We start from the raw sequence: 23,848 nt of genomic DNA, 5'->3' as shown, positions 1-23,848 counted from the left end.
AGCCCTCAGCCCTCAAGCCCTTTGTGCAGGAAAACCACTGGTCTCCCTTAACTAAAATGGGATATCTAATTTTTGTGACACAGAATTTTATCCAGCGCAGCCGCCATCCTCCACGGCCTTTTGTCCCATAATATCCCTTTTCCCCCTTGCTTCCTTCTGCTTTGGTTCTGCCCAAGAAGCACATCTATTTCTCGTCTTTGTCTCACTAAAGAGTTCGAAAAATTCCCAATCTTTGTCTCTTGAAAGCACACAATATTAGCCTTCCCATGTCGTACTAGAACTTTAATGTCCCTCCTCTTGCTTGGCTCGTTCAACCCCCTAATATCTTTGCACTTCCTCCCCCTCCCTTCCCCCTTATTACTATCAGAATTCAGACTACAGTGTAACTTTACCGATTTCAGTTGATTCTTCTTCTACTTGCTGGTTTTTGGCTTTGGGCTCAGGTTTTGTAATCTATGAATTCTCCATTGCTCCATCTTTATTAGCATATCTAGAATCTCATGCCCAAAACATCCTGTAATTACCCCTAATTGCTTGCTCACCTTGATTATATTTCTCTGAACTCGTCTAGAGATTGCAAATGTTCAAGATGACTAACATTCTTCGATCATCCCATAAACTTGTCGTACCATGGTAAAAGAGGTACCTCCAAATGGGCATTGTCAATTCATCATCAAATAGTGTTACCTCTATAGCATACTCTTAACACTTTAAATAAATCATCCAATTCACCAATATACGACCCTTCTTCTTTCGGTCTCTCTTTCTTCTTCTTCTGGGTTGATCTTTGCAATTATAGATATTTCTACCTCTATTGGATCTAGAGTTTTTTTTTCGAAATTGGTAACAAGTTAGATTCATCAGCACCCTAAACAGGCCTGGTATATCATAGCTACAGATACAGCCTCGAACAAAACTTACAAAGAGACCAAAAAGTCTAGTAATGATTCAACATCATCAACTAACTGTTCTTTACGCCAAAAATAAAGAAGAGAAATTAACCTCTATTGGATCTAGAGATAGAGTTTTTCTTTTTCTTTTTGAGAAGTGAACATGTCTATCAACAACAAAGAAAGCTACACAAAAGGTGTACTTTCATTAATACTTACAAGTAGTGGTCGGAGAGCAATACCTACCACCGGCATACCTTATAAACATCCTTGAACACTAGAATCCTCTGCCTGTTGAGGGAATAATGAATACTCCAAAAGTAAAAGAGTACTAAACGATTCATCTTCAAAATCTGGAAGGTGCTACTCTTATCTCCAAAATATCTCTAGTTTCTCTCCTTCCATATTGTCCACCAAATACAAGCTAGGACAATCTTCCATACCTCCCAGTGTCCTGAGAAATTGCCATCTCTGTTCCAGCAAAGCCAGAACTTCTGATGTATTCCTTGGAATAGTCCATCCGATCCCTCTCAACTTGATGAAAAACTGCCAGAGTTGTTCTGTCACTTTACAACGTAAAAAAAAGATGGTTTATTGTCTCAACTTAAAATACACCCAAAACAATCTGGAACAAAGATGTCGACCCCTTTTCACAAAATTGTCTTTTGTTAAAACCCCTTTTCACAAAATTGTCTTTTGTTAAAACAGCTTGTCTGGCCACCAACCAAATAAAACATGCCACCTTGTAGGGGATCTTAACTTTCCAGATCATCTTCCAAGGCCAGTTAGGACTTATATTGTTGTTACATCTGTTAGAATATGAGTAGGAATAGGAATAACATATAGAATCCTACTTGAGAAAGAATTGGAATATAGTGTCTATAAAAAGGGTGTCAATGTAATAATGTAATTACTCGATTTAATAATATTTTTATCCAATATTTCTCACATGGTATCAGAGCATTGGTGAGAAACTTCAGGAAAAGAAAACAAGGTCACTCTGCTTCAATTTCCGATGACCGATTTGTGTCATCTTCAGTTTGGCAAGTGTTGTGGAAAACCAAAAGTACCACGAGGCTCGATAATCTCCAGCGAATAAACCCCGACAAGAAACGCCGGAAAATATCTCCACACGCTCCCTCACGCGCTGACGACAGTGAGATTTTCTCGTGAGATCTCGGTCACGCGTCGGGGCGACTAAGGCATTTTCCGATCTAGTTTCTGAATATTTTCAGAGGCTTTTTCGATAACAAATCTATGATTCCGGCGACTGAACACTGTTTATCCAGATTCTGGAACCATATTTTCTAATTTTTTTACCCGATTTAGTCCTATGATTAAATCTGAACCATTAATGAGGAGATCAGAAAATCAAACATCACAGTCCATGAAGAATCGACGAGGGGAAGGTCGATTTGGAAGATCTCGGAGTAGGTGTAGTTATTGTAAAAGGCTTGGACATACTCGTGACATAGGTTATTCTCGACCTAAGTGTGGTTATTGTAATAGGCTTGGACATACACGGGGAATATGCTATTCTTTGCATGGTTAACCACCTAAAAATGCTCATGTTGATCAATGGGTTTATTTATCTTTATCTGACAATGAATATAATAATTATCTTCAGTATCGAGCAAATAAGCATATATTCTACCAATAGCCCCAACTGCACAATCTTCTACCTTTGGATCATGGGTTGTGGTCTCAGGTGCTTCTAATCATATTTCTGGTAACAAATCACTTTTGTCTGATATTGTTTACTCACAATCTCTTCCTGCTATTACTTATTACTTTAGCCAATGGGATCCGAACAATACCAAAAGGAGTTGGACAAGACAAACCCCCTATCTTCTGTCACTTTAGACTTCAGACTCTATTCTTTATGTCCATAGCTGTCCTTTTACACTAGCATCTCTTAGTGGTTTGACACGTGCCCTTTATTATAGTATAAACTTTTTTGATGATTCTTTTATAATGCAGGACCACAATACCGAACAAACAATTGGCTCAGGACATAAATCACAAGACCTTTACCATCTTACCTCTTCAAATTCCTTCACAGCATGCTCCGTTACATACCCGCCAGACCTTATTCACAAACATTTGGGCCATCCGAGTCTATCCAAGCTACAGAAGATGGTGCCTAGTTTGTCTAGTTTATCCACATTAAATTGTAAGTCGTGTCAACTTGGGAAACACACTCGTGCTACATTTTCACGTCGTATTGAGAGTCGTTCAAAGTCTATTTTCTCATTAGTTCATTCTGACATTTGGGTCCTAGCAGAGTCAGTTCACCCTTAGGATTTTGTTACTCTGTTAGTTTCATTGATGATGTAAGGACTGTAAAGTCATTCCGAGTGAGCATCTTTCGACCCAGCATAGGCTTTTGGTGATGGACTTGATTATCAAGAAGAGAAGGGTCGGGGGGGTCGGCCTAGAATTAGGAGTGCGCTGGAGATAGAGGAGAAAGTAGCGGGATTGGGGGTGTGGGAGTGTAGAGGGGACGTAGATGTTATGTGGGATAGGGCTACCAGTTGCATCACAGAAACTGCTAGAGAAATGTTGGGATGTGGCGAGGGGTCGAGCAGGACGGCATAAGGGAGACTGGTGGTAGAATGAAGAAGTTAAGAAGAAAGTGGAGATTAAGAAGGGGGCTTATGTTAAGTTGATTGAGAGCAAAGATGCAGAGGAGAAGCGGGTGAATAGTGAGGTCTACAAAGTAGGAAAAAAGGAGGCTAAGCTGACAGTTACGACTGTTAAGACAGCAGCATTTGAGAGCTTGTATGCGGGGTTAGAGGAGAAAGGCGTGGAAAAGAGGTTGTATAGGCTTGCTAAGGCTAGAGAGCAGAAGGGTCGGGACCTTGACCAAGTGAAGTGCATTAAGGGGAAGGATGGTAGAGTTTTGGCGGAGGATGTCCACATTCAGAAGAGATGGCAAGAGTATTTTCATAGGCTTTTGAACGAGGAGGGGGACAGAGGCATTGAGTTAGGGAAGCTAGAGCACTCGGAGAAGAGATGTAATTTCAGTTATTGTAGACGCTGTAAGGTTACGGAGGTCAGAGAGATATTCGTAAGATGCGGAGGGGAAGGGTGACGGGGCCTGATGAGATTCCGATGGACTTTTGGAAGTGTATAAGTGGGGCAGGTTTAAGGTGGTTGACTGATTTGTTTAACGACATTTTTAAGACGATGAGAATCTTGGAGGCTTGGAGGTGGAGTAAGTTGATTCCGTTATATAAAAACAATGGTGACATTCAGAGTTGCACCAACTATAGGGGTATCAAGCTGTTGAGTCATACTATGAAGATTTGAGAGAGGGTGGTTGAGCGGAGATTGAGGAGGATCATGTTCATTTCGGAGAATCAGTTTGGTTTTATGCCTGGTTGCTCGACGACAGAGGCAATCCACCTGGTGAGGAGACTGGTGGAGCAGTATAGGGAAAGGAAGAGGGATTTGCACATAGTGTTCATCGACCTGAAGAAGGCGTATGACAAAGTCCCTAGGGAGATTCTTTGAAGATGCTTAGAGGCGAGAGGGGTCCTGGTGGCGTACATCAGAGCTATTAAGGACATGTACGATGGAGGAAAGACATGGGTGAGAACGGCAGGAGGGGACTCAGAGCATTTTTCGGTCGAGACAGGGTTGCATCAGGGTTCGACTCTTAGTCTGTTCCTGTTTGCATTAGTGATGGACGTGTTGACGCGGAGTATTCAAGGGAAGGTGCCTTGGTGTATGTTGTTTGCGGAAGATATAGTGTTGATTGATAAGACGCGGGGGGGGTGTGAATGAAAAATTGGAGGTTTGGAGGCAAACCCTTGAATCTAAGGGGTTCAGGTTAAGTAGGTCCAAGACGGAGTATATGGAATGCAAGTTTAGTGACTTGAGGTAGGAGGACGATGTGGTGGTGAGGTTGGATTCCCAGGATATTTGTAAGAGGGATAGTTTTAAGTATCTTGGATCTATGATTCAGAGGAATGGCGAGATTGATGAGGATGTCTCTAACCGTATTGGAGCAGGTTGAATGAAGTAGAGGCTCGCCTCGAGAGTGTTGTGTGATAAGAAGGTGCCACTTAAGCTTAAAGGCAAATTCTACAAAGTGGCAATCCGTCCAGCCATGCTATATGGAGCAGAGTGTTGGCCAGTCAAGAACTCCCACATTCAAAAGATGAAGGTGGCGAAAATGAGAATATTGCGTTGGATGTGTGGACTTACTAGAGGGGATAGAGTGAGGAATGAGACTGTCCGGGAGAAGGTGGGAGTGGTTTTGCTGGAAGACAAGATGCCGGAAGAAAGACTGAGATGGTTTGGGCATGTGATGAGGAGGGGCACGGATGCCCTAGTTCGTAGGTGTAAGAGGCTTGCGTTGGATGGCTTCAAGAAAAGGAGAGGTAGGTCGAAGAAGTACTGAAAGGAAGTGACTAGACATGACATGGAGCAGCTTTAACTGACTGAGGACATGACCCTAGATAGGAAGGTGTGAAGGTCGCGGATAAGGGTAAAAGGCTAGAATGTGTGCGTGGGTTGTAGCAAGTAGTTACAAGAGCTCATGTATAGCCGGGTTAGTAATCCTAGGACTGTGTCCATAGGTAGGAGCCCTAGTCAGGAGGGTTTGGGTGCGGCGGGTATCTCTGGTCTGTGAGTGTACGTTACTACTAGGTGGGGGTCATATTCCTGATGTCCTATTTCTTATCTCTTATTTCATATTGCGTTTATTTTTCTTATCTCGTATTGCTCTAATTTCTGTTTTATTATGTCTTATCTCTTTATATGTTATGCCTTTCATCATGCTTCGTGTTTCATTACGCTTTTGTTTACTATTCTCTATCTTGAGTCGGGGGTCTATCGAAAACAGCCTCTCTACTTCTTTGGAGGTAGCGGTATGGACTGCGTACATTTTACCCCCCAAGACCCCACTATGTGGGAATACACTGGGTTTGTTGTTGTTGTTGTTGTTAGTTTCATTGATGATTTTTCAAGATGCACTTGGGTTTTCTTAATGAAAGATCCTGAGTTATTTTCTATATTCAAAAGTTTTTGTGCTGAAATACAAAATCAATTTGGTGTTTCTATTCGTACTTTTCGTAGTGATAATGCCTTAGAATACTTATCCTTCCAGTTTCAGGAGATTATGACTTACTAAGGAACTATTCACCAGACATCATGTCCATACAACCTTCAACAGAACGGTATTGCAAAAAAGAAAATTAGGCCTCTCACTAAGACATCATTCTCTTGCTATCTCATTAATAGAATGACATCATCTTCGATTAAGAGTCAGGTTCCCCATTCCAGACTATTTCCTCAGTCACATCTCTACTCTATCACCCCTCGTGTTTTTGGGAGCACATGTTTTGTTCATAACTTAGCCCAAGAAAAAAATAAATTAGCCCCTCACGTTCTCAAATGTATCTTCCTTGGTTACGCTCGAGTTCAAAAGGGATATCGATGTTATTCACCTGATCTAGGTCATTACCTTCTGTCCGCCGATGTCATCTTCTTTGAATCTCAACCTTACTATAAATCTTCTGATCATCTTGATATCTCTAAGGTCTTGCCCATACCTCCAGTCTTACCTACACCAACTTTTGAGGAATCTATAGTTACTTCAACATCTCCAGCTGCAGTGCCTCCACTTTTGACTTATCATCGCCACCCCCTCCAGCATTAGTCCCAAATAATTCATGTCATGCACCTGACGCTGCCCCTATTGCGGACTTGCCTCCTCTTAGCCAATCAATTACACTTCAAAAAGGTATAAGATCTACTCGTAATGCTAACCCACACTATACTTTCTAGAGTTATCATCGTGTATTATCACCCCATTATTCTTTTGTATCATCTTTGTCCTCTATTTCCATTCCTAAGATTACAGGTGAAGCACTTTCCCATTCAGGTTAGAAGGAGGCTACGATTGATGAGATATTTATTTTACATACCAATAATAATTGGGAGCTTGTTTCCCTTCCTGCAGGTAAATCTGTTGTTGGTTGTCATTGGGTTTATACAGTCAAAGTTGGTCCAGATGGTCAGGTTGATCGGCTTAAGGCTCGTCTTGTTGCTAAAGGATATACGCAAATGTTTGGGCTTGATTATAGTGACATGTTTTCTCCCGTGGCTAATATAGCATCTGACTGTCTTTTTCTATCTATGGTTGTCGTTCGTCATTGACCTCTTTATCAGTTGGACATTAAGAATGCTTTTCAGCACGGTGATCTTAAGAAAGAAATCTATATGGAGCAACCACCTGGTTTTATTGCTCCGAGGAGTCTAGTCGGCTTGTATGTCAGATTACACAAGTCACTCTATGGTCTGAAACAATCCCCTCGAGCCAGGTTTGGGAAGTTTAGCATAGTAATGCAAGAGTTTGGCATGATTCGTAGTAAAGCTGATCACTCAATGTTGTATCGGCATTCTTAACCAAATCTATGTATTTATTTAGTGGCTTATATTGGAGATATCGTTATCATCGGCAATAATCAAGATGATATCACTAATTTGAAGCAACATCTTTCAATATTTCCAGACTAAAGACCTCGGCAAACTAAAATATTTTCTAGGTATTGAGGTTGCTCAGTCCAGATCAGGTATTGTTATTTCTCAATGCAAGTATGCCTTAGACATTCTTGAGGAGTCATGAATGATAGGATGTAGATCCGTTGACACTCCTATGTCACGAATGATAGGACACTCCTATGGATCCGAATGCTAAACTTCTGCCAGGACAGAGGGAGCCACTCAGTGATCCTGGAAGGTATAGGCGGTTGGTTGGAAAGCTGAATTATCTCACAATGACTAGACCTGACATATCCTTTCCTGTGAGTGTTCTAAGCCAATTTGTGACTTCCCCCTGTGATAGTCATTGGGATGCAGTTGTTCGTATTTCGCGATATATAAAGTTGTCTCTAGGTAAAGGACTACTTTTCGAGGATCGAGGCCATGAGCATATCATTGGATACCCAGATATTGATTAGGCAGGATCACCCTTTGATATCTCCCTTTGATAGACATTCTACATCCGGATTGTGTTTTAGTAGGAGGTAATTTGGTGTTTTGGAAGAGCAACAAACAAAGTGTGGTTGCTTGATCTACTACAGAAGTAAAATATCGAGCAATGGTTGTAGCAGCTTGTGAGCTAGTTTGGATCAAACAGTTGCTAAGAGAACTAAAATTTGGAGAAACTGATAAGATGGAACTTGTGTGTGATAATCAAACAGCCCTTCACATTACGTCAAATTTAGTGTTTCATGAGAGAACTAAGCACATAGAGATTGATTGTCACTTTAGATACTCTCAGAAGATATTGTTACGTAATTTGTGAAGTCAAGTGATCAACTTGCAGATATCTTCACTAAGTCCCTCACCAGTCCTCGTCTTAATGACATTTGTAACAAACTAGGTACATATGACTTGTATGCACCAGCTTGAGGGGGAGTATTAGAATATGAGTAGGAATAGGAATGACATTTAGAATCTACTTGAAAAAGAATTGGAATGTAGCGTCTTTAAATAGAGCCTCGATGTAATAATGTAATTACACAATTCAATAATATTTTTCTCCATTATTTCTCATAGAAACCATAGGCGGATTTGACTAAATATCTCCGCTGCTTATCCTTCAACTACACGAAGTTGTCCACACTAAGGGGTAGAGTTTGTGCGCCCTATCTTTAGAATGAGTTAATTAAGTGTCGTGCTTTTATAACTACTACGCTTCAGTCCCAAACAAGTTGGGTCACCTATATGAATCCTCACTTCTTCAGTTAAGCTCATAAGAACCGTGCTTTTACTACATGGAAAATTTTGGTCAATTTATTAAAATATTTAAAAACTTTTTTTTTTGGTAAAAGTGGATATAATATCTATATCTATCTATCTATCTATCTATCTATCTATCTCTCTCTCTCTCTCTCTCTCTCTCTCTATATATATATATATATATAACTTAGTTAATCTATAAGTAGATCATAGAAATGTTTCCTTTTTTTGAGATAATAAGTAGATGATAGCAATGTTTCAAACTACAAGCAGTTTACTAAATTTAAAAGTAAGTAAACAAACTTGAAGTATTTCAATGCACTTATATTTTAGATTCATATGAACATTCGTATTGACTAAAATTACAGATTTGGGGGGAAAATGAATTTTCAATAAAAGACTCCAATTTAATAACAGACTTCAATTTATAAAATACTAAGTTTGGATCTCAATAAGAAACCAATTTAATGGATTTTCTTGTTTCTTTGATATTCTGATAAATATAGAAAATAAATTAAACATTGATTTGGGGATAGGGGGTTTTCGGCAGGCCAGGGGCAAAAATCAGAACTTTGCTAATGGTATTCATGGAAGTTACATTTAGATAATGTTTTAAAAGTAAAGGGGTAAATTTGGCCCTTTTTCCTAACTCCTAAAACAAAAGCTCTAATCTACGCTGGAGGGAAAAAGAGAAACTAGAATAAGAGAACAGAAAGCAGGCCCTCACATAGTCCCCAAATCAGCAGGGAAAGGAGGTTGACATACATGGAAGATCCTGAGAATTAGACTTTATACACCAAAAATGTTTTCTTAAACAAAGGTACTTGTGCTTGGAGAACCTAAAGAAAACCATATAAACCATATATCCCCTAAGGGGAGGTCCTATCACAGTAAAAACGTTTATTAATGGGAATTTCCTGATTTGGTTGTGCCAAGGTTTGTAAAACAATAACAAATGATTCAATTTTAGCTTATGATACACGCTTATCCTAGTATTCAAAGAACTTCGATTTAGCTTATTTAAAAATGAGGCAATTTTAAGTATTGACAAGTAGATAACACATTAGGAAGAGCTATTCTGTGGTTCAGCATGAGGAGAAGGAACAGACTCAGGAAGGCTGGATTCCTAAAGAAAATTTGCAGCTAACATCCATTGCATCAAGTGTTAAACATTAGACTGGTCTAAAGTGACAGGAAATCTCTATACCTCAAGTAGGCAGATGAGTAGATAGAGTGTGGCTCTTAGATTGCCTCTTGATTACCAAAATACTTACCATCTAAAATGGGTAGGCAATTAAAACCGACCCTGTAGCGCTAGCGCTTCGCGTTCTTTCTATTCCATCCCATTCCATTCCGGGATAGGCGGCTAATACTAAAATAATAAGTGAAGTAGTCGTCGTCTGACCAATCGGCTCAGACACCAGACCGCCCGTGCCCGCCCATTTTGTCTCGCCCTAAATGGAATGGCTCTCTTAGTTACGCTGCGCCCCGACCCGAGTCCCCACGTCCGCTTTTCTCCGCCCGCAACCCGCAAAGCCAACACAAGATTAGGGCCGTCCCCTTCATTCTATGTTGACCCCGGCCCGGGCTGGCTTCTTGGGAAGCCCGTTCCCACCGCGCTCACGGCCCGGCTGGCCTGCCAGCGGTAGTGGGAATTCTCCCGTTCCCTGGTCAAAGACTTGGTTTGATGCGGGATCTACTCCACGAGGAGCGGTACGGACGTAGATGATATCATCACGACCCCTCTTTTCGTACCGCTAGGGATGCTTAACGCCACTTCGCCAACTGGCGTTACCTGCGCTTTCGTGTCTCTCAGTGTGGTCAGCACTGGGTGTTTCCGAGCAGCGAGGCTTACACCCATTCGCATTAGTTCATCCAAAGTTCCTTACCCTTATGCACGAATTATTGAATAAGCCATCTTCCTATCAAGGTTAAGGAGTTGGAAATCCTTAACAACCATAATGGGTGGGCAATATGCTTCTACATTCCATTTAGCAAAGACTTAAAACCTCGATATATGCAGTCTTTCGTTCACATTCATATTTGGTCCCTAGGAGATATGCATGAGTTCTGCATCTCTCTGCATAATTGATTTAATAAACAAGTTGAAGTTTGTAGAATATTAATAATGTTTTTTTTTTTTGAATCTAATATTAATAATGCTCATCAGCCGTATTCTCAGTTGAAGCATAATTAATTTGACAAACAAGTTGAAGCTTGCAAAAATTGTTAATGCTTTACAACCCTATACTCAGTTGACAATTCAACAATATTATAATGCCCTAAAACCCTATCCTCAAACCAAAGATGGTTTTCAAATGCAGCAAAATTCTCAGAAAAACACGACTTGTGAAGCAATGACAGAGAAGTATAAACTTTATTTGTAATTATTCATACCATGAACAAAGAATTCTGGGTCGTCATGCCTACTAAAGACTTCAACAGAAACTCTTCCACCACCTCCTCCAGCAAATCCATTCCCCCCAGAAGCACTTATTTTGCCACCTCCTGTCCTGCTTAGAAGAAAAGTCAACTTTGAATACATGATACTACCTCAAAAAGACATGTCCTCACTCATCGGATAGCATGACTTAACCAATAGCAAAATGTAGCATATAGGGAGACTCGTCATAAAAGAATGACAATCTGCCCTAGAATTTTAATCAGGCAATCAATGTATAGATAGACTAAAAGTAGAAAAATACACAATGGACACTAGATTGTTATTTTCTAGAATTATAATAAAAAGGTATGCATATAACCACTTGATAATGATTTTGCTTTGTTGAATTCTTTCAAAATCTTTATAGACCCCTTCGTACCATAATATGCCGAGGTCAAAGATTCCCAAAAAACCATGATATATTTTTTAAAACTCCTCATCCAAAGTTTAACTGTTGGGTTATGCTTATCAGCGTTTTTTATTAGTATATTCTACTGCAGCACCGGTTTAGGCCTTTGCTTCGCTTAACCACCACTTTAGCAAGCACGCATCTTTGCACTTGATCGAAAAGTTTTTACTTCATATATTTCAATTAACAGCAGTTTCAACTCCTTATTTCACATAATTGTTGTTTGTGTTTAGGGTTATTCCCCTGAAATTACATATATATATATTTGTTTTCATCATTTTCGTCTTTCTTCACTACAACCGCGATTTGCGCTTGAAGCCCCAACAGACAATCAGTGTATTTTTATGGTTTTGGCCTTTGGTAACATTGATGTTTATTTATTTATCAAGTTCTAAGAGAATTTTATGTAAAGCACACAAATGTTCAATTCTCAAAGTATACTTTCAAAAATTTTAGACCTTGATTTGATTGTTGGACAAGTTTTCTTTTCAAAAATGCGTCTAAATTTCAAGCTCAAGATAGTTTCATAAGCTCACAGATAATGTTTTTGTCAAATGTACTTTTCTTTTTCAAGAAACTCAACCTAAAATAAAGTTTTATACACCCCTGCAGAGATACTTTTTTACATGAAAACCCTCTATTTCAAATTAAATATACTATCGAACAAGATCATATATACATTTATTATCTCACTACTCATTTTTCGAATCAATTAAAAATATTCAAAAAGTCAATATTGAATGATACAATTTTTTTATCATTATACTATTACGCTACTAAATCATACCGCGAGCTTTTGCCTGCCCAAATCTTAAACGGTTGTCTAACTCTAAATCTCTCCTCGACAAGTTTCTCTCTCCCCCCCCCCCCCCCTCTTTCTCCCTCTTCCCCTTTTAATTACATGAAATTACAAAATTTCTTCCCTAATTTGACTCCTGATAATAGGAAAAAGTGAACTCTATCCACTGGGGGAAATTTATCACCTTTTAATTTTTCACATGAGAAATGTCATATACCAAACACTGGGTAAATACTAAGTTTTCAATATTGATAAAAGAGTCTTAATACATATTTATGTTTGTATGAAGAAAATTTAGAGTTAATAGTATCTAGTTTTTCATGATGCAATAAACTTAAAGGAAACCTCTACTAATTAAGGTTCGGATCCTATGTAAACTTCACATTGATAGTCTCATACTCGAATAAAGAGGAGGAGGATTGTGAGAGTGTCCTACGTGGTGGAGGAGAAACTGAGATGATTCGTGTATATGAAGAGAAGATGCACAGATGTCCTAGTGAGAGAGAGGGTTGTCTATAGTGAGTATTATGAGAGTGATTAGACGAGACAACACACCCATAGCTTACTAAGAACATGACCTGAGATAGAAAGATATGAAGGTAAAGGATTAGGGTTAAAGGTTAATAGATAGTCGAGTGTTGTCAAGTTTCCTTCCCAGTAGTGTTATCATTACTCTCTTACTATCGTATTCTTCAATTTTACTGTTACCAATTGGTTTCTTTGTTTAAGTTATCGTATTATTTGTTAATGCTACTATTCTCTTCTTCATTAGTTTCAGCATGGCTTCTTCGCTACTATATGTACGTTATACATTTGCGTACACCCCACCCTGCGCATACCCCACTTGTGGGATTACACGGGTTATGTTGTTGTTACTTCTTGTTTTGCTCTAGTACAATTTGGAGCATAGATCGCGATCATGTTCTGATTGAAATGTTATGTTCGAGATACGAATTTGCATGTGAGAGAGAGACCCCGTTGAGATATTTCCCCTTCCCATATTTTTTAACCAGCAATATTAGGATACTTCCTTAGCTCCACTAGCCTCCAATTATCCATACTTTATCTCATGTTCCCCCATAACTGCTTAACTGCCTCCTCAATGTTTCTTTTTAAGTTTTATCTTCGAAAAACAAAAGACAACACCACCTCTCTGTTTAAGAACCAACATGCTTATCACTCTTCTTTAGGATCTACAATTCAACCCCTTAACCTTCCGAGGTATAATTTTGAGTTAAAAACCTTCATTGTTCCACGTTCATGGCTTCTTTCCATTGTTCCTTGTCCTAGTATTTTGAACTACATACCAAATTCTTGACTGCATTTCTTTTAAGGAGTAACAGAGACTTCATAATTTCATCGTCTATCATTTGTTGGCTCTAACAAAGTCCGCACAAGGAATTTTAGGATCTATCTTTTTTGAGAATTTGCAATTGTTAGAATATGAGTAGGAATAGGAATAGTATATCGAATCCTACATGGAAAAAGATTGTAAAGTAATGTTTATAAATAGGGTTGCAATGTAAATAATATAGACACAACATTTAATAATATTTTTCTCCTACATTTCTCACATGGTATCAGAGTAGGTTTGGTGAGAAACTTACAGGGAAGAAAACTCAATCACACAATCACCGTGCGTCAATTTCCAGTGACGGCAAGGTAATTTGAGCCCTAGTCTGTTTTATAAGTGTTGTGCAAAAGCCAACACTACCACGAGGTGCAAAACACTCGGGCGAGCAACCCCAATAATCGACTCTTAGTTCCAGTGATTCACGCGTTGTCACGCGCCGCCGGCAGTCTCAGATCTGCGCCACCACGCGCATCACGCTTCGGTACGTGTAGTTGTTTCCGGCCAGTTTCTAGCAAGATTTCTTTTTCCAGTGAGGTTGCCTCTTCATTCCAAGGTTATCCCTTTAGCTATTTCTTGATTCTAGCCAGTTTTCGACAATCAAATCCAATTTTTGGGCAAATTGATTTTTTGCGGCAACTGACAAATTTTTCGGTGACTAACCATTTTTGCTCAATTAAGTCCTATGATTAAATCTAAACCCTATATGAGGAAATCAGAATATCAAACGTCATAGTCCATGAAGAATTGGTGAGGAGGAGGCCGATTTGGAAGATTTAGACCTAGATGTAATTATTGTAAAAGGCTTGGACATACTCGTGACATATGCTATTCCCGACCTAAGTGCAGTTATTGTAATAAGCTTGGACATACCCATGAAATGTGTTATTCTATGCATCATCGACCACCTAAAAATGCTCATGTTGCTCATTCTAACACCAGAGGTGATCAATGGGTATATTTATCTTACAAGGAATATAATGAGTATCTTCAGTATCGAGCAAGTAAGCATATATCTCTACCAATAGACTCAACTAGACAATCTCCAATGGGTTGTGGACTCAGGTGGTTCTGATCACATTACTGGTAATAAATCACTTTTGTCTGATATTGTTCATTGACAAATCTCTTCGTGCTATTGCTTTAGTCAATGGGATCCCAAAAAAAACAAAAGGAATTGGCCAAGCCAAACCCCTATCTTCTGTCACTCTAGACTCTGTTCTTTGTGTCCCTAGTTGTCCTTATAATCTTGCATCTCATCCTGCATCTGTTAGTCATTTGACATGTGCCCTTCATTGTAGTATAACTTTCTTGCTGATTCTTTACTAATGTAGGACCGTAGTACAGGACAAACGATTGGCACAGGACATGAATCACAGGGCCTTAACCATCTTACCTCTTCAAATTTCTTCACAGAATGCTTTGTTACAAACTCTTAGATCTTATTCACAAACGTTTGGGACATCCGACTCTATCCAAACTATAGAAGATTGTGCCCAATTTGTCTAGTTTATCCACATTAGATTGTGACTCGTGTCAACTTGGGAAACACCCCCGTGCTACATTTTCACGTAGTACTGAGAGTCTTTCAGAGTCTATTTTCTCATTAGTTAATTCTAATCATCTTGATATCTCTGAGGTCTTACCCACACCAACCTTTGAGGAATCGACAATTTACTTCTACATCTCCAGTTGCAGTGCCACCACTTTTGACTTATCATCGTCACCTGCGTCCAACACAAGTCCCAAATAATTCATGTCATGCGCCTTAAGCTGCCCCTACTGCGGACTTGCCTCCTCCTAGCCAATCAATTGCACTTCAAAAAGGTATAAGATTAACTCATAATGCTAACCCACTTTATACTTTCTTGAATTATCATCGTCTATCATCACCCCAATATGCTTTTGTATCATCTTTGTCCTCTATTTCCATCCCTAAGATTATACGTGAAGCACTTTCCCATTCGGGATGGAAGCGGGCTATGATTGATGAGATGTCTATTTTACATACGAGTGATACTTGGGAGCTTGTTTCCCTTCCTGCAGGTATATGACTGATGAGATGTCTATTTTACATACAACTGATACGTGGGAGCTTGTTTCCCTTCCTGCAGGTAAATCTACTGTTCGTTGTCGTTCGATTTATGTAGTCAAAGTTGGTCCAAATGGTCAGGTTGATAGGCTTAAGGCTCGCCTTGTTGCCAAAGAATATACACAGATACTTAGGCGTGATTATAGTGACACTTTCTCTCCCGTAGATAAAATAGCATTTGTCCCTCTTTTTCTATCTATGGTTGTCATTCGTTATTGGCCTCTTTATCAGCTGGATATTAAGAATTTTTTTTGCATCGTGATCTTGAGGAAGAAGTCTATAAGAAGCAACTACCTAATTTTGTTGCTCAAGATGAGTCGAGTAGCCTTGTCTGTTGATTGTGCAGGTCACTCGATGGTCTAAAACAATCCCCACAAGCCTGGTTTGAGAAGTTTAGCACAGTAATCTAGGAGTTTGCATGATTCGTAGTTGAGCTGATCACTCAGTGTTTTATCGACATTCTAAACCAAATCTACGTATTTATTTAGTGGTTTGTGTTGACGATATCGTTATCACCGGCAATGATCAAGATGGTATCACTAATTAGAAGCAACATCTCTTTCAATATTTCTAGACTAAAGACCTCGGCAAACTAAAATATTTTTTAGGTATTGAGGTTGCTCAGTCCAGATCAGGTATTGTTATTTCTCAACGCAAGTATGCCTTAGACATTCTTAAGGAGACATGAATGATAGGATGAGACCCACTGACACTCCTATGGATCCGAATCTGAACTTCTATTGGGACATAGGGAGCCACTCAGTGATCCTGGAAGGTATAGGCAGTTGGTTAAAATGTTGAATTATCTCAAAGTGACTTGGCCTGACATATCCTTTCTCGTGAGTGTTGTAAGTCAGTTTATGACTTTCCCATGTGGGATGCAATTGTTTGTATTTCGCAATACATAAAGTCGTCTCCATGTAAAGGACTACTCTTCGAGGATTAAGGCCATGAGCATATCATTGGATACACAGATGTTGATTGGGCAGGATCACCCTCTGATAGACGTTCTACATCCGAATAATTAGGTGTCCTGGAAGAGTAAGAAACAGAGTGTGGTTGCCCGATCTAGTGCGGAAGAAAAATATCGAGCAATGGTTGTAGTGAGCAAGTTTGACTCAAACAGTTGCTGAGAGAACTAAAATTTGGAGAAACCAGTAAGATGGAACTCGTGTGTGATAACCAAACAGCCTTTCATATCGCATCAAATTCAGTGTTTCATGAGAGGACTAAGCACATAGAGATTGATTGTCACTTTTTCAGAGAAAAGATACTCTCAGGAGATATTGTTATAAAATTTGTGAAGTCGAGTGATCAACTTGTGGATATCTTCACTAAGTCCCTCACCAGTCCTCATCTTAATTACATTTGTAACAAGCTAGGTACATATGACTTGTATGCACCAGCTTAAGGGAGAGTGTGAGAATATGAGTAGAAATAGGAATAACATATAGAACCCTACTTGAAAAAGGATTGGAATGTAGTATCTATAAATGGAGCCTCAATGTAATAATGTAATTACACAATTCAATAGACCTTCTTGAGTCGGGGGTCTATCAGAAACAGCCTCTCTACTTCTTCAGAGGTAGCGGTATGGACTGCGTAATTCTTACCCTCCCCAGACACCACGCTGTCCCACGCTATGGGAATACACTGGGTTTGTTGTTGTTGTAATAAAGGCTCTTAAATCTTGTTTTTTATGAAGTTTCCATCTTAAATGAAATAACCTTCCAGAACATTGCACATAACCTTTGGATAATAATTAGTGATCTACTATTTGTTATTTTTCCTGAAGTAGAAGATTAGTCATTGTTGTTCTTTCAATTATCATCTTCTCACCTGTGTATCAGTTCTCTTAAAACCTACAGTAAAACAAAGCATACCCACTCCATGGTTTTCCTACTGAAAGTAGTTCTACGCATCGAATTCCGGCTTAATTCCACTTAATTGAACCAGGCTTCAGCCCTTAACTTGAGTTTAAAATTATCATAAGACTTGAAACCCACAGCAAAATATATCCTACTCCCCCCCCCCCCCCCCCCCCCCCCCGGTTGAAATAGCAATAGTTTTTATATTAACAACTGATGAATAGTTAATGGAAAAACTTTTCAAAAAAAAAAATCAGAAAATTTAAATTATTGCAGGAAAAGTGGTCTTTTCTGGACTCGATAGACATGCCTGAGCATTTTATATGATGTCTTCAATCCAACTTTAGCCATTGGGTTTTTGAATGAAATAAGCCCAAACAGAGAGGAGGCATAAATAGAGCGGAATCAATATAGAGCACCCATTTAACTTGTAGATACTTTCTACATTCGGGTATCCCTCATCAATATATTAAAAGGAAGATATAAAAAGATACTACACACAGCACCAGGTAATGGTTACCTCGTGTAACGTACATCTCCCAGGGCGTTGTTCCTTTGGCTTATTCCAAACTCAAAAAATGTAATCCTCAGATTTATTTGCATGACATCAACTTTAGCTTTTTGTTTCATATACTTGAACACATACACCATGCAATCATGTAGGCTTTGCAATCGTGTAGGCTTTGCAATCATGTAGGCTTTGCAATCATGTAGGCTTTGGCAGGCTAGTGCTAATTTTGCGTATATCCAGAAATGATAATATAACAGGAGAATAGATTGTCCCGGTAAAATTGAGACATCAGACATACACCTCCAATCCAAAGTAGGTGAGCAACTTCCAATGGAGAACTCTACTATGAAATCTACAATGATTTAGTATTTCTATTTGCTCAACTCATCATTTTCACATTTTCCATCTCATAAGATAGGGTCTCCTTTAGTTTCTTTTCATATTTTTTCCCAAGTAGAATTCTTTTTCAGTTTCTAGGTCGAAAAAGGGGATAAAGTTTTTTCCCACCTCTCCTAGGAAAACAAGTTGTATTCTCTCTTTCCTTCCTCACCTCTTCAGAAGAACCCTAATTTTTCATTTATGTAAGGGAAGCATGAGTCCCTTATATTGAAACTCAATGAGATATGTTTAGGCTAATATTCCTACTAATAATGTAATTGAACCTTCAACCATTAATTCTGTGTTTGAACTAGGGATTACCACTCCAATGGCGATAAACAATGTTTTAATTTCCCCTCTACATAACTCAACCTCCAACTCGACAGTTGACGATAAAAGTTTCCATCACTAGAACAAGAATCAATAATCAAAGAGGAAAGGGTTTATGTTGGGGAAAACATGCAAACCATCTTCAGACAAACTTAGTTGGTCTGTAAGGAAAATTATAGGTGAAGAAAATTTTTACATTGTATGTTTACTTCAAGGCTAAACACAACCAGTTTCCTATATAAACAAGTACTGGCTGGTAACCTGTAAAACATCACAAGTAACATGTTACAGTCAAACTGCAGTAGTAGTGCAGAAATCTTTGGTAGTGTCAGCACATATTGGTTAAATCCTTAAATGAAAAACAGTATACACAAGAAACAACAAGAGAAGTTTGTATTACATTACATTTTCTTGGACTTGATGTAAATACTGCCGCCAGAGCCACCACCTCCTTTGATTCCTCCATCCCCTCCATCAGCCAAAAGAGCTCCCCAAGCATCGAAAATATCTTTCACCTCCAACCAGATCCTCCCACCCCCATTACCTCCATAATCATCCTCCTTATTAGTACTCTGCCCTTTACTTCCATGGCTGAAAGGATGTTCCAATGACTCCCAAGAATAAGTATCTCCACCCCACACGTCTTCTGGGAGCTTCTTATTATCCATAACACAGCTTGCCCCTCTACCCCCATGGCCTCCACCACCACCCTGATAATCCTTAGGTGTCCCTGTTGATTGCTCAGGTGGGTCACCCGCTAATCCGGTTACATTTATAACCGACCCACTAAACAAACTCGCATTTCCTGCTACTATATACACAGACCCACCTAAAATTCTGGCATTAGCCTTGAGCTTAAGGTGTCCCGTTACATTAATGGTAACGCAACAAGAAGGAAAAGGGCAACTGAGAACAACCCCTTGAAGAATGAACAAATTCCCTGTACCTTCAAGGTACACATCACGTGTGAAATTCACGTTGTAATTCAGCTCACATGTTGTGTTCAGTGACCCAATACCTCGCATTTCATGGCATGTGAGAGAGGGTGGGTGGGGTGGTGGATACGGAGGTGGTGGTGATGGGGGTGCATAGTCGCCATTCAATGGATCGGAATCCAAATTGTAATCAACAATTGAAAAGTCAGAAAGTGATGCTGAAACAAAGAAAAAACTAAGAAAAATAACGTGAACAAGAATGTGGAAGAAGAAAAGGTGTATCCATGGAACGGCCATTACAAATACTCATCAGACGTGATAGATAATTGGGGAAAGAAATTGAAAAAAAAAATGAGTTTCTGTATTGACAAATAGCCGCAGTATATACGAAAAATGGCAGAATTTGACTGAAAGTGTTTTTGTATTGTTATTGTGTAAAGAAGAATTGAAATGGGAATGCAGAGCAGAAAAGAAGAAAATAGGTGGAGGAGAGAAAAGGGCCTTGCGACGAGTTCGGTCGAAATCGAAAAACGCAGGGCGACACCTGCACTTACCATTTTGTTTCCCTTTCAAACAAATTCCCATCGCCACGAGGGAGCTTTGTCAGCAGAAGACGGATGGCTGCTCTCCATTTCTACTCTCCATTTTTCCCGAGACATTCTGATTAGTGACACAATTTAAATAAATTAAATGACTAAAATTTAATTTATTTCAAATTAAATCTTAAACTATGATTAATATATCAACTAAAAATAGGCTGATTATTTCTATTATTTTTCAATATTCCCTCAAAGATCGATTACCTATTTTAAATTTATTCCAAATTAAATCTCTAATCATGGAGGGAATATGGAGAAACGATAGAAATAATCAACCTATTTTTAGTTGATATAATATATTTATTATATTAATCATAGTGAGATTTAGTTTGAAATAAATTAAATCTTAGTTATTTAATTTAATTAGGTTATGTGTCGATAATCAGAATGGGGACTTGGAAAAAATCGAGTGAAAATTGAGAGGAGTCGGATCCGCAGAAGATAATGTTACTTTATATTATACTAGATGGCTCGTGCCCGTGCGATGCACGGGCGGACTTCTAATGGTAAAGAAAGCAGTATCAGTAAATGAAATAGTAAGTTGTGCCATGTTATAGTTACATAATACAATGTTATACTTCATATTACATTGGTAAGTCCTGCTTATTTGTACAGATTCTAAAAGTATTACATTGATATAATATTTTTTGCTGCAAAAGTGCCAAAGTTAAAAATGTGAATTCATGCAGTTATAGTTGGCAACAAAGTTACATCCATGCATTAACTAGAAAAAAGAAAGAAAAGTATTAATAATGATATGTTGTGCAGTGTTTGAGATAAAAGACATAGAGATGATTTCAGTATGTGTCATACATGTTCAACTTGTCAAACTTTATACAAATTTACGCGTCTACTCATGCACACCCAGAGGCATAATATATAGATGCCAACGGAAAGTTCAAGAGCATGTTTATGTATATATTATGCCAATTCACAAAGGTAACAATTTATTAACAAATTATAAATCACCATATTATATAAATGAGAAGAGAGCACTACCTGATCTGGGATATCACAAATAGCTTGGAAGTTGGCTCTGGCCCATGCCACTCCCAAGAAAAGCTCGAATGACAGAAGGTACTTATACCCAAAACTGACACATGTGGGTAGGTAGAGAATACCTAGGGGGCCGAGACAACTCTCTCTAAGGAACTTTGCAAAATAGAATTTCCCATAAGAACACTTCAATTCTTTCAGTATGATCAGATTTGGGAATTGTACCGGTTCCTCTTTGCATAGCCCATTACACAAGCACCTGCCCTGGGGTTTTATTTAGCTTTCCTACTACTCTCTCTACTACGAGTCTCCATCCAGGGTGCATCTCCATCTGAGTACATAACTTTACACCCATTAAATACCCCCCCCCCCCCCCCCCCCCAAAAAAAAGGGACATTAGAATATTCAACTAACCTGACACACATAAGGCATTATCTGTGCAATATTTTGGAGCTTACTAAGTTGCTTGACTGTGAAATTACATACTCCAATATCTCGTACCAATTATCTGTCACTAACATCTTTATTTCTCTCCAAATTCCTTCATAATCGAAGTCGGACACTACCCCTGCTCTTAGAGGCATGCTCGCTCCGTCCTTCAAACAAAAGGGCCAATGGGTTTCCACATAAAATGTTCAGATATCTCAATTAGATTTCAAGACTACAACTAAATACCGCAAAAAGGCAAAGAAAGGAGTAGCAGACAGAGATCAAGATAATGCAGTTGCAGTTCAATAAGTGTCTTCATCAATGCAGGCAGAACTCTCTCAGGTGACAAATCAAAACCCCTATAACAACCAATACAATCTCCTTATATCCATATAATTCATTTAATTGCACGTTGAATATAAAAAATCCTAGAGATCTGAAATAAGTTAATGGCTTAGTACTATGAAGACAGACAAAAGTAAAGGGCCATATGCTACCAACATAAGAAAATGACTGAAAAATTTTGTGTCTGAGCCAGTTTGCACATATCCCAAATTATTCACTGGGTACCTAGTACCTCACTAGACAGGTACCGAGTACTCTGCCTAATAAGACTTGGATATCACCTACATTGATAGGCAGGAAAATAAAAACTATAGAAATAACTCATAATGTGGCCAAACAAGAATTACAATGGTAAGTCAGGTTTATTTTGTTAACTATATTAACCAGTTTGTAGCCATTATCAATCTCAATGTTATAGCTTTTCATGAAGATCTAACTTTCAAATATGATCATGATCAAATGAGAAATAAGAATATTTAAACTATTTGGAAAGCTTTGACAGACATAACTCATTATTTGGAAGCAAGATTGTCTCAGACTTGATTTTGAACTTGATCTTGCCTTATCAAATTTGACACCATATTGTTAAATTAAAACTAAGATGTATGTAATGCTGGCTAATTCTATGAAAAATATAATTATGTAGGAAAAAAAAAGTTACATTATGACTCAAAATGTTTTATCATAACTTACAATAGGAATTCCAATCACTCATGTACTGGTCTAAGAAAATTAATTTCACCCCAAGGAAATGACATAAGAGTCGAAAAATAAGGAAATCAACGAAGTGAAAGATGAGAAATCAAGAAGAATACTTACAATTTATAATATTAGCAGCATAAGGTAAGTCAAAGCTTCATTTAGGAGAAATTCATTATAGAAATATGCAACAAATTCTTTCATAAATCAAAAGGCTTACCATGGTCATGTTGTTGGCCCTTTATGACACGTCCCCATGGCTTTTTAACTATATTAACAATTGCACCAATGACCTACAACAGAATATATGAAAAGAACTTAAGAAGATCCATGTAAAGTGTGTTTAATTCAGTCCTATAATTATATTAAATAATTTCACAAGCATAGCATAAGAATTTCCAAACTCTGCACACAACAAAAGGCGACAAACACACAATTGCTTATTCTTCTAAATAGAGAAATTGCTAAATTAATGGACATGATATAAGATTGACCTATGCAAAAAAATGAGATGTCTTTCGGCACGCTGTCAGTATGTACCACAAATGCTTAATTAACATAGTACCCTTTCGAAAATTACTTATTTCAGTGGCTAAAATAATCAAGTGGTCAATGGCAGATAACTAACATCATTACATAGTAATTGGCCAGAATGCAATGAACTCAGATACTATAATGATCATGTGAGGGGTGTCTAGTTGAATTTAGGCGACCGTTTGCTTGCTCATTTAAAAATGTTGGGGCTATGGTGAAAAGTATACAAAATTGAGGAGTTCAGTTCTCTCTTTACTCTTCACATTCTTTTCCTTCATTCTTTGATACTTCTCTTCCTCCTTCTAATAATTTTTTTCTAATTATCTGTAGAAATCAAGCCCATCAATGGTCTTTATGTGCCTTTTATCTTTCCTTTAATTTTGTTATATTCAGGGACTATCAAAAACTCTTTCTAACTTCCGAGGCAGGGTAAGGCTGTGTACACGTCACCCTTCCCTAGACCCCACTTATGAGATTGCATTGGG

General features: G+C 38.5%; 1 protein-coding gene and 1 pseudogene across 4 annotated transcripts in view; both read right to left on the bottom strand.

Moving 5' to 3' along the window:
- LOC107870850 overlaps positions 1 to 20,427 on the bottom strand; it is a 44,773-nt gene extending 24,346 nt beyond the window's left edge. For 3 of the 4 annotated variants that reach the window (XM_047413141.1, XM_047413143.1, XM_047413142.1), the window contains exons 1-2: positions 19,232 to 20,427; positions 11,043 to 11,158 (exon numbers count right to left, since the gene is read on the bottom strand). In XM_047413141.1, the coding sequence (XP_047269097.1) occupies positions 11,043 to 11,158; positions 19,232 to 20,058 (943 nt within the window). In that variant the 5' untranslated portion in view covers positions 20,059 to 20,427. Of the gene's footprint in view, positions 1 to 11,042; positions 11,159 to 19,226 lie in introns of all 4 variants that reach the window. The other variant, XM_047413144.1, reaches the window with a different exon arrangement.
- LOC107871899 lies at positions 20,365 to 23,641 on the bottom strand (annotated as a pseudogene).
- Positions 23,642 to 23,848: the final 207 nt, after the last annotated feature.

The sequence above is a fragment of the Capsicum annuum genome, chromosome 5 (genome assembly GCF_002878395.1).
Source record: "Capsicum annuum cultivar UCD-10X-F1 chromosome 5, UCD10Xv1.1, whole genome shotgun sequence".
In the NCBI taxonomy this organism is placed as follows: Eukaryota; Viridiplantae; Streptophyta; class Magnoliopsida; order Solanales; family Solanaceae; genus Capsicum; species Capsicum annuum.
The sequence above is the reverse complement of the archived record's forward strand: the minus strand, read 5'-3'. Positions and strand labels throughout refer to the sequence as shown.